This window comes from Heterodontus francisci, chromosome 5 (genome assembly GCF_036365525.1).
Source record: "Heterodontus francisci isolate sHetFra1 chromosome 5, sHetFra1.hap1, whole genome shotgun sequence".
Taxonomy (NCBI): domain Eukaryota; kingdom Metazoa; phylum Chordata; class Chondrichthyes; order Heterodontiformes; family Heterodontidae; genus Heterodontus; species Heterodontus francisci.
The window spans coordinates 55,502,693-55,520,852 of record NC_090375.1 but is presented as its reverse complement, the minus strand read 5'-3'; the positions used below and the strand labels follow the sequence as shown (position 1 = coordinate 55,520,852).

The window sequence follows — 18,160 nt, the reverse complement described above, 5'->3', positions numbered from 1 at the left end:
TGTTGCCTGCTTCAGCCTGGAATGAACCTGATGTGAAGATGATCATGACCACGTTCAACTTCACAGCCACCAGCTGTTCCGTCCTTGCCCTGCTCTGAGGCTGCAGGTCTGCTTGGAAGAGGTGGCAGATTTCAGTGAGCACCTCCTTCTAAGATGGTGCACACATTGTTCCTCATTGAGGTTGAGCTGAGAGAATTGCTCTCTGAAGACCCTGGGTGGATACAGCCTCCTGCTGACAACCCTTTTCCACCTCGCTCTGTGAGAAACTTGTCCTCAGCTACAAGTGTTGAAGAGAGGGCATTCGCTGGAGCATCGGGGTTGAAAATGGCACCTCTACATGCTAACTGCAATCACAATCTGCCTACTCCGCACACTTCTGGTGCATGCTCCTAACACCCTCACCACAAAGACAATAGCTCTAAGCTTGTCTCCTTATCAGTATTAGTAAATGCCATGGCTCCAGAGTAAATTAACAGTGTGCAGCTTTCCTGGTGTATAGCCTTGAACTTAAAATTGTGTGGCTATATGGTGGGAATACAATTGGGTCCACTGTTATTAACTGCTCCCACAGTCAAATAGTATGGTATCATGATATAGACTCATACATGAAGCAATACCTACCATGCATGGAACAGTACAACAACATAAACTACTGCCTAGAGAAGAGGATATATCCTGTCCACCTCCCCAAGGACACACTGAGCAATAATTCTTTCTGCTCACCTTTCAGAGCTCATGTTGTCCAGTGCTTCCACCCACAGCACGTCAAGCTTGTAGCTGCTGCTTTCAGAACCCTAAGGAAAGAAAGGAAGAAGTAACTTAGACTAAAGTAAGTAATTCCACAACAAATAATGCCAGAGGCACCAAGTTGCCAAAGAGAGTCTCAGCTTATAATCTTGGACAGCACTTGAGTACGGTCAGCCTTTGAGTCAAGACCCGGTCTGGATACTTGAGCATATAATCTCAGCTGTTAGTTCTGTCCAGTACTAAGGGAGATTAGGCATTAAAATGAGCCCCTATCTGTCCTCTCAGGTAGATGTAAAAACCCCCATGCAACTATTTGAGAATGGAAGTTTTAGTCTCCTGGCCAATATTTATCCTTCAACCAATATCACTAAAATATAATTTATCTTACTGCAGTTTGTGGAACTTTGCGGCACATAAATTCACTGCCATTTTGCCCTATATTGGTCCGCAGCCTTTGACCACATCACCCTCCTCAATGGCTCTTCTCTACTTTCCAAATGAATGGGACTGCCTTTACATGATTCCATACGTATCAATCCAGTCATAGCTGAAGCATCTCCTCCAATGGCTCTCCTCCTACCTCTGCATCGTTACCTCAGGAGTCCCAGCAGGATCTATCCTTGGCCCTCTATTTCTCATCTATATGCCACCCTTTGGCAAAATCATCCGATAGCATATCAGATTCCATATGTATACTAACGACGCATGGCTCTACTTCACCACCATCTTCTCGACCCTCCACTACCTCTGTGTTGTCAGACTGCTTGTCTGACATCCAGTACTGGCTAAGCAGAAATTTTCTCCAATTAAACATTGGGCCCCAGTCACAAACTCCATTCCCTAGCCACTGACACCATTTCCCCTTGATCACTGTCTGAGGCTGAACCAGAATGTTCTTGACTTGTGTCCTATTTGATTGACCTGACCTTCCACCTCCATATCCTCCCCATCACAAAGACCCCCTACTTCTGCCTCTGTAATATGGCCCATTACCACCCCTGCCTCAGCTCTTCTGCTGCTGCAAACCTCATCCACGCTTTTATTATCTCCAGACTCTACAATTTCAATGCCCTCCTGGCTGACTTATCTTCTACCCTCCATAAACTTCAGCTCATCCAAAGCCTATATTCTAACTCACACCAAGCCACATTCACCTATTATTCCTGTACTTGCTGACTGGTGTTGGCTGCTGGTCCATGAACAGCTCAAATTTAAAATTCTCATCCTTGTGTTCAAACCTCTCTATAGCCTTACCTCTCTCAATCTCTGAATACTTCCTGCCCTACAGGTTTCCAAGACCTTTGCATTCCTCCAATTCTGGTGCATCCCCGATTTCCAGTGGAAATCATCCAAACACTTTGAGTACATTCCAGTCTGTAACTCACTCCCTAGTATTCATTATTTCATGTATGTGTGTATTCTCCATTCCTTTATTTCCAAACCAGAGCACCAAACAAGGTTAATGAATGAAACTGTTTGTTCATTTCCCTGAACACAGAACCCTTTACCTGAATGATCACCAGGCTGTCATCAAAAAGCAAGATCCTGCCATCTGGGTGGGACATTGGGATGTTTTTGCTGTCTTCTCTCAGACGGCGCTCTGGAAGAAACAAGAGCTCCTAAAAAGAAAAGAACTGTGACTAAGCCAATGTGGAACCAAATGCTGTAGAAGAACATCCAAGGATCTAACAGACATCATTCTCAACATGCCTCCATCTGGACATCACAGAGTATTTTTTTTCTCATTACTGCTTCCCGCCTGGAAAGTTTGACATTTAATGGGTATGACTGCATGAGCCTCAGATATGAGCCATTCAGCATAGGGCGTAACATGGGGCCTGACAGTGCGCCATCACTCTCACTGATCCTAGAGGCCCCAGGATGGGTAAATAATTCAGGGCATTTAAAGTCAATGCCTCTGTTTCTACCAAAATCTATTATTCCAATGATCCCCTGGCTGGCCTCTCATCTTCCAACCTCCATCACGTTGAGCTCATCCAAAACTCTGCTGCCCATAACCTAACATATACCGAGTCCTACTCACCTAGCATCCATGCTACCTGACCTTTTAAAATTCTCATCTTTATATTTAAATCTCTCCATCACCTCACCCTTTCCTATGTCTGTAACCTCCTCCTGCCTGGCCCTCTGAGAACTCCAAATCTCGCCTTGTCAATCACCCATTTTCTTCACCCTATACTGGTGCTCGTGCATTCAGCCATCTATATCCTGAGCTCTGGAAATCCCTCCCCAAATCTCTTTGCCTCATTACTACTCTCTCCTCCTTTATGACTGGCTTAACACCGACCTATTTGACCAAGCTTTTGGTCAACTCAAACAACATATCCTTCTTTGGCTCAGTGCCAATTATCATCTAAATTCAGTCCTGAAGATCCAATGGATAAATTGAAAAAAGGTGTTCTCCAATCTAAGGCTAGGGGGTTCTCCAGCCAACTGCAGCTTCATGGGACATTCCACACCCACAGAACTGAAAATGAGATGGATGGGCTGTAAGCATCCCTCCAACTCATTAATGTGTCATCATTGGGCTTGTACCTTTAGCAGCTGTAGGCCATGCTTAGCCTACAATGCCCCTTCCCCTCCCCCAATTCATCAGCAGGTAGCCCTGGAAATTCCAGGGTGTTGTCAAGGTGCACAGACCTGGTGAAATGGATGTTGCTGGCACAAAGATTAAGGAAGGTGGTCTGATGCAATATTGCGCACTTCAGTAAGTAAAGCTGGAAAATGAGCAAATTGAAAAGTGTATAATGTCAAGCATAGGTTTTTTTTTCAGGTTTGCACTTGCTGCTGTTCAATATTCAGTCCATTAACACCTAATCTGTACTTAATGCTTTGTCTTTCAACACACCATTAACATATTGTTTGCCTTTGCTCCATGACCTTTTGGTCAGCTATGTGGCCTTTTCCAATCTACACCTTCTCCTTTGTTATCTCTTGCCCCACACCCACCTCACTTGCTTATAACCTGTGACTTTTCTAATATTTGTCAGTTCGAAGAAGGGTCACTGACCCGAAACGTTAACTCTGCTTCTCTTTCCACAGATGCTGCCAGACCTGCTGACTGGTTCCAGCATTTCTTGTTTTTATTTCAGATTTCCAGCATCCGCAGTATTTTGCTTTTATTATAGTATATGTATAGATAGGTAAGTAATCCGTTGCAGATTACCAGGAGACCAGTAGTTTTGTTCCTTCAGGATATCAAAATTAAAAGTTGGACAGCAAGTCACACTGCGCACTGAGAATGCAGACTTCACAGTCCCCAAATGTCACTCTTAGCCAAATAATTTGCCCAACTATTGATATGACACAGGGTCCCCTGGACTGCCCATGCACTTTTGATCTCTCTCCCCACAACCTGCACTGAACCGATGGCACCTGTGTGCCAATGGATAAGTCCCCCTTTGCGCCGTTCACTCTTTCATGGGGCCCACATAATTCCCTGGGGTGGCCATGACTGGCTCCCTGCTATGTATCCACCTCTATTCACCTGGTCTGCCCCAGACAACGCATGCAGCCCATGCGCCCCTGTCCCCTTAACCAGCTCTCAGTGAGCTCTTTAGCCACTTTATTTGGCTTTTTTAGTGGATTGGGCAGGATCTCGGGGCTGCTGTCCCCCCCCCCCCCACCCCCCACTCTGGTTAAAATTGTAAGTGCTGGGAATGGCGTCGGGAAACTGGCATGCTGGCCGGCACTGGTATTTCTGTCCCTTGTCCACCTCCGCTCCTGCCACTGGTGAGACCTGAACATTCAGCTCAATGTTTTGATAGCCTGTGGTCACCAAGCACTGCATCTGTGAGCCTCTGACAGTACAAGTTTGCCAGCATCTGTCTACTGAAGCTCCTGCAACTTTCTGATGCTCAACATTAATTGAACTTAATTCTATTGAATAATATAATTCCCCCAGAGACAGACATTTCACAAGACTTCAATAGGTAGTTTGGTCGTATATGATGCTAGAGCTCCTTGGTTGACAAAGGACAGAGATTCAAATGAAACAGAAAATGGAGGTTTATGGCATATGTCATAATGAATACAGTAGAAACCAGGGTGTAGAGGGAAATTGAAGAAGGTTACAAGAATTGCAAAGAGAGAGAGTATGAGATTAGAAGATAACATAAAAAACATTTAAAAATCTTTTATAAACATATAAAATTAACAGGCTAGTTAAAGGAATGGTAGGGTCGATTCAGGACAAAATCTTCTTGTGAAGACAGAGGACGTGACTGAGGTACTGAGTCAGTACTTTGCACCTGTTTTCACAAAAGAGAATTAAGTTAATTTTGCAGTAGAGGAGGGAGGAGTAGAGATACAGTATAGGATAAAAATACATAGAGAGGAAGTACTAAAATAGTTGGCATCACTCAAAGGTAACAAGTCACCCAGTCCAAATAGGATGCAACTGAGGTAGAACAAGCTCTGACCACAACCTTTCAATCTTCTTTAGATATGGGGATGGTGTCAAAGGACTGAAGGATTGCAAATATTACATGTGTGGTGGGAAAATTACTAGTGACCATTATCAAGGACAAAATTAATACTCACTTGGAGAAGCATGGCTTAATAAGGGACAGCCAGCACAGATTGTTAAAGCCAAATCATGTCTGATTAACCTGATTAAGTTTTTTGATGAAGGTAGTGTAGTAGAAACTGTATATATGGACTTTCAAAAGACATTCAATAAAGTCCCCCATAACAGACTTATTGGGAAAATCGAAGTGCATGGGATTAAAGGGGCAGTGGTATAACTTGGGTACATCATTGGTTAAGGGATAGGAGACAGAGAATAGTGGTGAATGAATGTTCTTCTGACCGGAGAGAAACATACAGAGGGGTCTCCCAGGGGTCAAAATTGGTACTATTGCTTTTATTGTTCAAAATGACCTGGACCTGAGTATACAGTGAATAATTTTGAAGCTTACAGATGATCAAAACTTGACAACGTAATGAATAGTGAGCAGGATAGTAGCAGACTTCAGGAGGACACAGACAGGTGAAATGGGCCGACACATGCCAGATGCAACTTAATGCGCATAACTCTGAAATGATGCACTTTGAGAGAAACAACACAAGCATAATCTAAATGGTACTATTTTGATGGGGTGGGGTGCAAGAGCAGAGGGACTGGGTAGGTACATATTTACAAATCCGTGATGGTGACAGGGCAAGTTGATAAGGCATTTAAGAAAGCGTGTGGAATACTTGGCTTTGTAGATAATGACATTAAATACAAAAACAAGCAAGTTATGCTAAACCTTCACAAAATCACTAGTTTGGCTTAGCTGGTGTACTGTGCACAATTCTGGGAGCTACGCTTTAGGAAAAGGCAGCCTTGGGGAGTGTACAGAGGAGATTTATCAGGATACCACAAGGAATGAGGGACTTCAGTCATGTGGAAATTGCAAAAGCTGGGATTGTTCTCCTTAGAGTAGAGAAAGCTAAGGCGAGACCCCAAATGTATTCAAAATTATGTGCGGTTTTGATAGAACAATGATAGAACGAGTAGGGAGAAACAATTTTCTCCGGCAAGTAAATTGACAATCAGCGGTCAAATATTTAAAATAATTGGCATAATGACTAGAGGAGAAATTATTTTATACAGAGGGAATGTATTACTTGAAAGGGTGGTGGAATCAGATTCCATAGGAACTTTCAAAAGGCAGTTGGATATATATTTGAAGAGAACTAATTTCAGTGTTATGGGAGAAAGCTAAGGTGTGAAACTAAATTGGGCAACTTTTTCAAAGAGCTGCACATTCATGATAGATGGAATGACCCTATTCTATACAGCAAAATTGTAAGATAAAGATGGATAAGGACTGAGAGAGATAAGGGATTGTAATAGATTCCTTTGCATACTTTACATACACAAAGTGGGAAATTCTGACTTTGTGCAATAGTGTGAAAAGGGTGCTATCAGCCGTCTGTTATCCATCTCTCCCGATTATCATTTCCACTGGCAACACTATCACCTGAAGTCAAAATTTAGTAAATAGTGAGGAGGATAGTAATAGATCAGAAGGACACAGATTGGTGAAATGGACAGGCAGATGAAATTTAATGCAGATAAGCATTAAGTGATTCGGTTTGATAAGAATAAGGAGAGGTAATATAAACTAAATAGTACATGAACAGGAAGACCTCGGATCTATGTACACAAGCCTTTGCACATGCAGGACAAGTTGAGAATGATGTTAAAAATGGCATACAGATCCTTGGCTTCATAAACAGAGGCAGAATACAAAAGTAAGGAAGTTATGCTAAACCTTTATAAAACACTGGCTTGGCTCCAGCTGGTGTATTGTGGTCAGTTCTGGGCATCACACTTCAGAAACGATGTGAAGGTCTTAAAAGAGGGTAAAGAGCAGATTTAATGGAATGGCACCAGGGGATGAAAGACTTCAGTTAAATGGAGACTCTTCAGAAGCTGGGGTTGTTTTATTTGGAGCAGAGAAGGTTTAGGGGAGATTTGGTCGCGGTGTTCAAAATGCTGAAGAGTTTTGATCGAGTAAATAAAGAGATACTGCTTCCATTGGCAGAAGGACTACTAACCAGAGGACACAGATTTGAAGGTAATTGGCAAATAAACCAGAGTGGGCATGAGAAAAAAAATTGCGCAGCGAGTTGTTACGATCTGGAATGTGCTGCCTGCAAGGATGGTGGAAGCAGATTTAATCGTAACTTTCAAATGGAATTGGATAAATACTTGAAGGGAAAAATTTGCAGTGCTATGGGGAAAATGAAGAGGCATGGGACTAATAGGATAGCTCTTTCGAAGATTTGGCACATGCTCGATGGGCCTCGATCATTCTCAGATTCTGTGCAGTGGTTAGCTCCCAGCCACTCCAGTACTAAAGAAGGACAGTAATTACAAGAATGTTATCCACCACCTTTCAGTTTCTCTTCTCCCAATCCTCTCCCCTGAAAGCACTTCCCTATTAACTCGATTGTGCAACTCCCAACAGCACAGGCCGAGACCAGCTCATGTCTGACCTTGTGACCAGAGAATGGAATGTTGCTTTGCCTTACCAAGACATAAAGTAACTCATTGGGTTTAAAAAAAAGATTTGCACAATTTGAAAATTGCAGTGACAGAGTGGGCTAATTATACCTAGAATGGGAAATGGTAAGTAATTCAACAAAGCTTCAGGCCTCTGTCTTGGCTACCAACCAAAGGAGCAGGGATTAGCTCATTTTGCTATTTTGGTTCCTGATCCTAAATACTGGTGACAATCTGAGCTCCCCAGCTAAGAAATTGTTACAAAAAGCATCTAGTACTTCCTCTTTGGTGATTCAATCTCCTAAGAAGGATCAGAAATATCGTGTGGGTCGCAGAAATGCTTCCAGTCTGTTTGGGGTGTGCTTCCCCACAACAGATTAGTAAAAATGAATGAGATCTTATACATTCACCTAAGAGAGGGGATGGGGTCTCAGTTTAACATCTCATTTGAAAAATGGTGCCTCTGACTGTGCAGCACTCCCTCAGTACTATGTCAGCCTAGATTGTGTTATCAAAGTCACTGAGTTAGAAGGTGTGGGTTCAAGCCTCATTTCAATGGTGAGAATGCTAACACTGAGCCAAGGTTGACATATACTTCGGTAAACCCAAGTGATTTGAATTGAGTATTCATGTTAGGCCCATTTCAAGTAGCATGGATTCATGATTTCTGGATTAATGAAGATAATGGAGAAAAGGAAGAGGTAATAACAACAAGAAAAGCATAGAGTATAATGTGCTTACTACTCACTGTTAATTTGCTTCCAAGAGAGTTCCACAGGGACTTGGTCAGAATTGCCACATCCAGTGACTGTCGGATCCATTTGTCCAGATCCATAAAGGTTGCAAGTGCATCAGTGATGGGTTTTGTCTCTGCATTCTGGAAATAACAAAGAGGAAAAACCCCTAAAAAAATTAAACTGAACTTTTAACTTATTTAATACCCTCTCCACACTGTGATATCACTCCATGTAAAACACCACCAGCCTGATCTCTACTCCAGAAAACAATCCTGTTCTGGTCTTCCAGCAGCAGAATCCATAAGAGATTTTAAAATGGAAGTGGATAAATATTTGAAAAGTAGTTAAAAGATGATGGAGAAAAGGCAGGGGATTGGGGCTAAGTTGATAAGCTAATTCAGACAGCCTACACAGCCAAATGGCCTCCTTTTATGATTCTAACTTGAGCTAAAGGTCCATAGTGTAGGACGTCACCAAGATTAAAAAGTGTAGGATAGAAGGTTAGATAAATTCAGACGTAGGGATTAGGGAGTACCAAGCTTGGGTTTCACCAATGGCGATTCAAAGGCAGAAAACAAGGATAGACTGAGAAACAAACTTTTAAGGTCACTGTTCCTTTCAAAGGGGCATTTAGTGAAAGGTAGAAATCACTGTACAATATTGGTGTATGAACAGTTGACATATTTGATAGTCATCTGTCTACTATTTTAACTGTGGGATTAATTCATTTTAAATGAACAGGCTAATCTTGATTAAAATTGTAGGAGAGGAATTTAAGAAATTAAGCATTCATCCTCTCATATCAGACAGTAATTTCCAGCATAGAATTACACTGTCATAGAGTCCTTTTTAAACATGTCAAGAAAGGTGAATAATGATTTGTTCTGGTGGTTGATTTGATGTCAGTCAAATATGCTAAGAAACCATCATGTGGAAATATTTAATCTGAATTTGGTCATTTCTCTCATTTGTTGATTATCTCTAGATTACTAGTAGTCACATTTTATGGTTGTAATATTTAACCCTACGTGCACACATTATGAAGAATTCTGAATTACACCAGTGTTACGACCAGATGAGAAAGGGGTCAAGGGGTTCCCACTCAGCCTTTGCCTGGTTTAACCATAACAGGGTTTAATTTTAAAAACACAGTGTTTTTAGCTCCCCCCTCAGTGAATCCTTGTTCACTGCTCTCCAATTGTAAGGCAAAGAAATCAGACAGGTTTTCTTAGATTTAAACAAGAAAGGTGGAAGTTTATTCATCTTAAACTCTAATTTAGTTAATGACTATGAATACGCGATGTGACCACGCTAGCATGCATACGCGAAAAACACACATGCAGATACACATAGAAAAAGTAGAAAGAATAAAAGGGAAAAGTTTGAGGCAATAGCTGGGTTTCCATTTACGGTCCTTTGAGTTCGATGTAGAGTCTTTGGTTGCCAGTAATGTATACTTTGGTTCTGTCTTCACAAAGGAAGACACAAATTTCATACCAGAAATGTTAGGGAACACAGGGCTTAGTGAGAGAGAAGAACTGAAGGAAATCAGTATGAGTAGAGAAATGGTTTGGGGGAAATTGATGGGATTGAAGGCCGATAAATCCCCAGGGCCTGATGGTCTGCATCCGGGTACTTAAGGAAGTGGCCCTAGAAATAGTGGATGCATGGGGGGGGCATCTTCCAAGATTCTATAGACTCTGAAACAGTTCCTACAGATTGGAGGGTAGCTAATGTAACCCCACTATTTAAAAAGGGAGGTAGAGAGAAAGCAGGGAATTATAGACCAGTCAGCCTGACGTCGGTGGTGGGGAAAATTTCAAAGTCCATTATCAAAGATTTTATAGCAGAGCACTTGGAGAACAGTGGTAGAATCGGACAGAGTCAACATGGATTTACGAAAGGGAAATCATGCTTGACAAATCTAATAGAATTCTTCGAGGATGTAACCAGTAGAGTTAATGAGGGGGAGCCAGTGGATGTGATTTTTTTGGGCTTTCAGAAGGCTTTCGACAAAGTCCCACATAAGAGATTAGTGTGTAAAATTAAAGTGCATGGGATTGGGGTCGTGTATTGCGACGGATAGAAAATTGGTTGGCAGACAGGAAACAAAGAGTAGGGATAAATGGGTCTTTTTCCGAACGGCAGGCAGTGACTAGTGGGATACCGCAGGGATCGGTGCTAGGACCCCAGCTATTCACAATATATATTAATGATTTAGATGAGGGAACTAAATGTAATATCTCCAAATTTGCAGATGGCACAAAACTGGGTGGGAGGGTGAGTTGTGAGGAGGATGCAGAGAGGCTTCAGGGTGATTTGGACAAGTTGAGTGAGTGGGCAAATGAATGGCAGATGCAGTATAATGTGGATAAATGTGAGGTTATCCACTTTGGTGGCAAAAACAGGAAGGCAGATTATTATCTGAATGGCAATAAACTGAGAGAGGGGAATATGCAACGAGACCTGGGTGTCCTCGTACACCAGTCACAGAAGGTAAGCATGCAGGTGCAACAAGCAGTAAAAAAGGCAAATGGTATATTGGCCTTCATAGTGAGAGGATTCAAGTACAGGAGGAGGGATGTCTTGATGCAATTATACAGGGCCTTGGTGAGGCCAAACCTGGAATATTGTGTGCAGTTTTGGTCTCCTTATCTGAGGAAGGATGTTCTTGCGATAGAGGGAGTGCAGCGAAGGTTTACCAGACTGATTCCTGGGATGGTGGGACTGACACATGAGGAGAGATTGAATCGGTTAGGATTATATGCACTGGAGGTCAGAAGAGGGGGGAATCTCATAGAAACCTATAAAATTCTAACAGGATTTGACAGGGTAGATGCAGGAAGGATGTTCCCGATGGTGGGGGAGTCCAGAACCAGGGGTCATAGTCTAAGGATATGGGGTAAACCATTCAGGACTGAGATGAGGAGAAATTGCTTCACCCAGAGAGTGGTAAACCTGTGGAATTTGCTACCACAGAAAGCAGTTGAGGCCAAAACATTGTATGTTTTCAAGAAGGATTAAGATATAGCTCTTGGGTTTAAAGGGATCAAAGGATATGGGGTGAAAGCAGGAACAGGTTACTGAGTTGGATGATCAGCCATGATCATAATGAATGGCGGAGCAGGCTCGAAGGGCCGAATGGCCTACTCCTGCTCCTATTTTCTATGGGTTTCTATGTAAGTTTTGCCGTTCTGTTGGGGCCCAGTGCATGCTTTAAAACTGGTTTCGATGTAGGAGTCTTTTCTCTGTTGAAGTTTAAGTGACTTCAGTGAATCCGGAGATTAGTGAGAGAGAGAGAGAAAAAGCCAGACAGGAAAGAAGCTCTCTTCCAAGTTCAGTTGCAATCTACAGTCTCTGTCTTCAAAATTGTCCTGTGAGCACAATTCAAAACTCCAAGTTGGCCAGCAGGTTAGTCATGTGACTAACCCCTGATTTGGGAACAACCCCTGCTGCGGTTTGTGGATTTCACAGCTCTCAGTGGGGGAGTGTAATGCTGTCTCACTGCGCCGAGCTGTCCCCCCAATATTACCTGGGGAGAAGCGGGACATTCGGTGCAGAGACACATTTTGACAGTTGTGCAGCAGATGCTGGGGCCCTATTTAAAACGCCCCAGCACCTGCTTACTGACAACTGCCAAAGAAATACTTAACCGACTGCTGAAGAGTGGGGCTGCTGTCAATCTGGCAGTAAAGCAGAAAGTGTTGCAGAAACTCAGCAGGTCAGGCAGCATCTGTGGAGAGAGAAGCAGAGTTAACTTGACCAAGTTCACTGACCTGAAAGTTAACTCTGCTTTTCTCTCCACAGATGCTCCACACAACAGAAATAAAACCATAATTGAAAAATAATTACCTACTATGAGCATCTAATCATCTGACTGTGAAAAGCCGCCGAATAATATGCATTTGGAATCTGAATTCACTCTCCTCCAGGCTGCACGGGCAAGGTAGGAGGTCCTTTTCTCCAGCAACGGTAAGAAGAGGCCCTCCCACCTGAACAAGGCAGTCTGGCTGGAGATGGCAGAGGAGGTGAATAGCCATGGGGCCATCCGCCGTCAAAGGGTCCAATGCTGGAAGGGGATGAACGAGCACTCCTGCAGCCAGCCAGGGCCCGCTGGACCTTGTGTGCACAGGGCATGAGTGCCAAAGTCATCCACGGCCATAGGGCAATCAGATCAGCAGCCTTCCTCCAGTCAGGCTGCCATCGCAGAGGTAGCACCTTTTTTTTTATTTCCAAAATATACTTCATGCGTAAAAATCTGTAAAAAATACATTACAAAACAGTTCCAAACAGCACCAAGTCAACAATACAAAGAGTGCAAAGGAGATCAGTTTCCTTTCAATACAGGAGTGAGTTGCCTCACAACCCTTCCATTTCATTTTAGCTGCCATGTACTTTCTGCAGCAAACAAATATTTTCTGGATACAGTTCGAGGGGTTTCCCATGGATCCAGCCCCTCAGTTCACCTTGGTGGACACAGTGGTCTTTCCCCATTGAGCCTTTGCTGCGGCTGCCCCAAGCTTTACTGCATCCCTCAGCACGTAGTCCTGGACCTTGGAATGTGCCAGTCTGCAACATTCGGTCGTGGACAACTCTTTGCGCTGGAAGACCAGCAAGTTTCGGGCAGACCAAAGGGCGTCTTTCAATTGATAGTCCTCCAGCAGCAGTTGATGTTTATCTCGGTGTGCGTCCCTGGGGACAGCCCGTAGAGCACAGACTCCTGTGTTGCAGAGCTGCTTGGGATGAACCTCGACAAAAACCACTGCATCTCTTTCCACACCTGCTTTGCAAAGTCACATTCCAGAAGGAGGTGGGCAACCATCTCTCCCCCACCACAGCCCCTCGAGGGCATTGTGCAGAGGGTGAGAGATTCCGGGTGTGCAGGAAGGATCTGACGGGGAGGGCTCTTCTCACCACCAGCCAAGCTTCACCTTGGTGCTTGTTTGAAAGTTCTGGTGATAAGGCATTCCGCCAAATGACTTTGGCAGTCTGCTCGAGGAACCATCCAACTGGATCCACCATCGCCTTTTCCCGGAGGGCCTTGAGGACATTCCGTGCAGACCACTGCCTGATGGATTGGTGGTCAAAGGTGTTTTTCCGCAAAAACTTTTCCACGAAGGATAGGTGGTACGGCACGTTCCAACTGGATGCAGCGTTCCGCGGCAATGTGACCAGACCCATCCTTCGCAACACTGGGGACAGATGGAACCTCAGCACGTAGTGACACTTGGAGTTTACGTACTGGGGATCTACGCACAGCTTGATGCAGCAGCACACGAAGATGGTCATCAGGATGAGGGCGACATTAGGTACATTTTTCCTGCCCTTATCAAGAGGTTTGAACATCGTGTCCCTCTGGACCCAGTCCATTTTGGATCCCCATATGAAGTGGAAAATGGCTCGGGTGACCGCCATTTGTGGGTTATGTGCCAGACCTGTGCCACGTACAGCAACAACGTGAGCGCCTCGCACCTGATGACCAGGTTCTTACCCACAATGGAGAGAGATCGCTGCCCCCACATGCTCAGCTTATGGTGTATCCTGGCTACTCGCTCCTTCCAGGTTTTGGTGCATGCCCTGGCCCTTCCGAACCATATCCCCAGCACCTTCAGGTAGGCTGACCTGACGGTGAAGGGGACAAAGGATCGGTCAGCCCAGTTCCCAAAGAACATGGCCTCGCTCTTACCGTGGTTAACTTTGGCTCCCGAGCCAGCTTGAACTGGTCGCAGATGCTCATCAGTCTGCGAACGGACAGCGTATCCGAGCAGAAAACAGCGACATCATCCATGTACAGCAAGGTTTTAACCTGAGTGCCTCCACTGCCTGGGATTGTCACCCCCCCCCGCCCCCTTATGCTCGAATCCTTCCTAATAGACTCAGCAAAGGGTTCAATACAGCATACAAACTAGACAGGGGAGAGGGGGCAGCCCTGTCTGACTCCCGACTGGATCATGAAACTTTCTGATTCCCACCCATTGATTGAGACTGCGCTACTGATGTTTGTGTGGAGCAGTTTGATCCAATTGCAGATTCCCTCCCCAAACCCCATTTTGGAAAGCACGTCCATCATGTAGGTGTGCGATATCCTGTCAAAAGCCTTCTCCTGGTCCAGGCTGATGAGACAGGTGTCCACCCTCCTGTCCCATACATAGGCGGTCGTATCCCTGAGTAGCGCGAGACTATCAGAGATCTTCCTACCGGGTACAGTGCAGGTCTGGTCAGGATGGATCACCAACTCCAGAGCAGACTTGACCCGACTGGCTATGACTTTGGACAGAATCTTGTTGTCAACATTAAGCAGTGAAATGGGCCGCCAATTTCTGATTTCTGCCCTCTCCCCCTTCCGCATATAGATGAGGATGATGATGCCTTTCCTCATGGATTCTGACATGCTGCCGGCCAGGAGCATACTCTCGTATACCTCCAGCAGGTCTGAGCCGAACCAGTCCCACAGGGCCGAATACAACTCAACCGGTAAGCCATCTCTTCCGGGAGTTTTACTTGTCTCGAAGGACTTGACAGCCTTTGTCAGCTCGTTCAGGGTTAGCGGCTTGTCCAGTCTCTCCCTCATGCTGTCATCTAAGACCTCTGTGATGGATGACAGGAAGGACTAGGAGGCTCTGCTGTCTGTGGGCTTCGCGTCGTACAGCCCAGCATAACAGGATTTGCTGATCCTTAGTATGTCGTACTGCGAAGATGTTACTGAGCCTTCCTCTTCCTTCAGGCTGCTGATAACAGAGCTCTCTCTGTGTACCTTTTGGAAGAAGTAACGCGAGCACGTCTCATCCTGCTCGATGGAGCGGACTCTGGACCGGAAGATGATCTTGGAGGCCTCTGTGGCAAAGAGCAAGGCCTGCTGGCTCTTCACCGCGTGGAGGTCCTCCTTGACCTCGACCCCATCGACTGCAGCCAGAGCAGATTTTGCATACTTTTCTGGAGTCAGGACATTTCCCTCTGTCTCTCTCTTGCCCTCTGAACACCTTTGAATATAAAGAACCTCTTGATGTTCTCCTTGATCGCCTCCCACCAGTGAACTGGAGACTCAAAGAGGGGTTTCATTCTCCAACCTTTGTAATCCCTTTTGAGTTCCTCAATATTCTCTGGGGTCAGCAGTGTAGCATTGAGCTTCCATGTGCCCCTGTCAACCTGCTGGTCATCCTGTAAGTGACAGTCGGCCAGTAAGAGGCAGTGGTCAGAGAAAAACACCGGCTTGATGTCGGTGGATCCGACCTTGACAGCATGGGACACAAACTGGAAGTCAATCCTGGAATGGGCTGACCCGTCCGGTCTTGACCATGTGTATCTACGCTGTGCTCCGTCTGCAGGTTTGCTGAAGACGTCGTGCAGCTTGGCATCTTTTAATGTTTCTATTAGGAATCTGGACGTAGCGTCCAGTTTGCTGTCGTCTCTGCCTGATCGTCCAGCTGCATCGATGATGCAGTTGAAGTCACCGCCTAGAATGGCCTGGACGTCACCAGCAGCAGTAGGAGCTGCTGGAAGACAGTCAGCCACTCGCTGCATTGAACCGGGGCGTACACTTTGATCAACCGGAGCGGAGCATTGTTGTACATTACATCTGCTACGAGGAGACCACCGCCCACCACCTCCTTAACCTCGGAGATGGTGAAGTTACCTCCCCGCAGCAGAATACCCAGGCCAGAGGAATGGGAATCATTACCCCCTGACCAGATCGATGGCCCGTGGGACCACCATCGCGACCATTGCCTGTAGGTGCTGAAGTGTGGTATTCCACACTCCTGCAGAAACAGTAGGTCGGCTTTGAACTTGGTGAGGTGATCCAAGGTTAAAACACATCGCGTAGTGGATTTAATACTACGCACGTTAATTGAAGCAATCCTTATACCCATTTTTAAGTTAGTTGTTGCTTCCCACACCATTTGTCCTTGCTAGACCCAGTCCTTTGGTATGTTTCTGCATACCCATGGTGTACACAAACTGTTTCACGTCATTGAGCTCAGAAACCCCTCCTGGTTTCTCATGCAGGGTTTGTTCCGCTGGGGTGACATCGGTGGGGGGGGGGGTGGTGGGTTCTTGTAGGCAGCAAGGATTGGGCGGTCTTCTGCTGTTGTTTCCTCCCCGAAAACATCACTGCTCCCGGCTTCCCGGAGCTGGAGTGGGCCAGACTTGTCATTGCTCTCGGTGTCCTGGAGCTGGGATGCGCTGGGCATGTCGCTAGGTGCTGCGCTTTGGGTTTGGGGCGCGCTGGGCCCATTACAATTTTCAGTGCCCGGTGGCTGGGGGGGCTTTATCTTCCAGCTCCTTTGAGTTCTGCCGCTTCTTTTGTAAGTGCCGTCCTTCGACACTTCCTCGTCCAGTGAAGAGGAGCTGCTGTAGTCTGTCTCAGACAGTAGCCTCCTCTTGCCACTGGTTTGGGTGGTGGCCTGTTCGGCTTTAGGCAGATTGTTATTTGTGGTTTTCCTTTGTACCACTTGCCACTGACCTGTTTGTCCATCCGCTGCCGCCTCCTCCATTGATTCTGTCTGTAGAGGAGGGGTTTCTGGGCACAGGGTAGGTGTTGGGTTGCTGGTTTCAGCTGCCTCCCCTTTCTTCTCCTTCTCAAGTAGAATTTCCTTGCTGCGGAGAGGGTTGCTTGTCTCCTTCCCAGCACCAGACGCATTCGTTGTTCCTTCTCCCAGCCTTTCCTTGGACCTTCCCGCCTGAGCATAGCTGAGGCAACGTTTGGGGCAGGTTTTGTAGAGGGTGGCCTGCCTCACTGCACAGGTTGCAACACTTACTCTGCTTACAGTCCTTGGTCTGATGGCCTTCCTTCCTGCAGTTCTTGCAGCCGACTGTACTGCAGTTAGCTGCCACATGACCAGATTTGTCACGGGTGCGACAAACTCTGGGCTGGCCCGCATAGACCAAGAAGCCTCGACTTCCCCCGATAGCGAAGCTGGAGGGAGGATGGATGATGGCTCCATTGGTATCGACCTTCAAGGTCACCTTAACCTGCCGCTTACTTGTCCAAATCTCAAATGGGTCCCTGACATCAGTGCTGCTGCCGACCACCTCGATGTACCTGGCTAGGAAGGTGAGTACATCCACAACAGAAACATAGGGGTTGTACAAGTGAATAGTCATCAGCCAGTCACGTTGTGACGGCTACGTGAAGAGCGGCTTCACTGTGAGGATCGACAGTGGCGCCTGGTTTCCCTTCTCCTTGAACACCTTCAGGAACTTGATGCATCCCACCATGTTCTTAAACGTCATATCGAAATATCCACTGCTGGGGAAGTCCTGCAGGCAGAAAATATCCATAGCTTGGAAACCGCAGCAATCAATGATTCTCTTGATGAAGCGGTGCATCTCCTTCCTTATCCTTCACACCCACCCGAACGGTGTTACGCACTCCCTGGCCTGAAGCTCAGGAATTGGTTATAGCCATTTTGCTGAAAAAATACCCAGGACAGGATCAAAGGCCACTGATCATGGTTTCTCCCCTGCCAGGTTGCACCAAGAAGAGGCAACCCCTCCGTTTACAGAGAACACACTGACACAAATGGGAATGCACGGATGTCACAGCAATGCAAATACATCTTTCACTAAGTGTTCCTCACCAACATGTGTGTGTCCTTTTCTCTGTGTGAATGATGTGTGCCAGCATGTAGCACAAATGTCACATCCCTTGGCACTGTTA

At 45.7% G+C, this 18,160-nt stretch overlaps 1 protein-coding gene across 5 annotated transcripts in view; it reads right to left on the bottom strand.

Annotated features, from left to right (window-relative positions):
- LOC137369848 (ALS2 C-terminal-like protein) overlaps positions 1 to 18,160 on the bottom strand; it is a 179,869-nt gene that overhangs the window by 82,498 nt on the left and 79,211 nt on the right. For all 5 annotated transcript variants that reach the window (XR_010975026.1, XR_010975027.1, XM_068031458.1 and 2 more), the window contains 3 exons: positions 8,514 to 8,642; positions 2,256 to 2,366; positions 724 to 794 (listed from right to left, as the gene is read on the bottom strand). Coding sequence is in view for 3 of the 5 variants with exons in the window: in XM_068031458.1 (XP_067887559.1) it covers positions 724 to 794; positions 2,256 to 2,366; positions 8,514 to 8,642 (311 nt within the window). In the remaining 2 variants the exon portion in view is untranslated. The remainder of the gene's footprint in view (positions 1 to 723; positions 795 to 2,255; positions 2,367 to 8,513; positions 8,643 to 18,160) is intronic.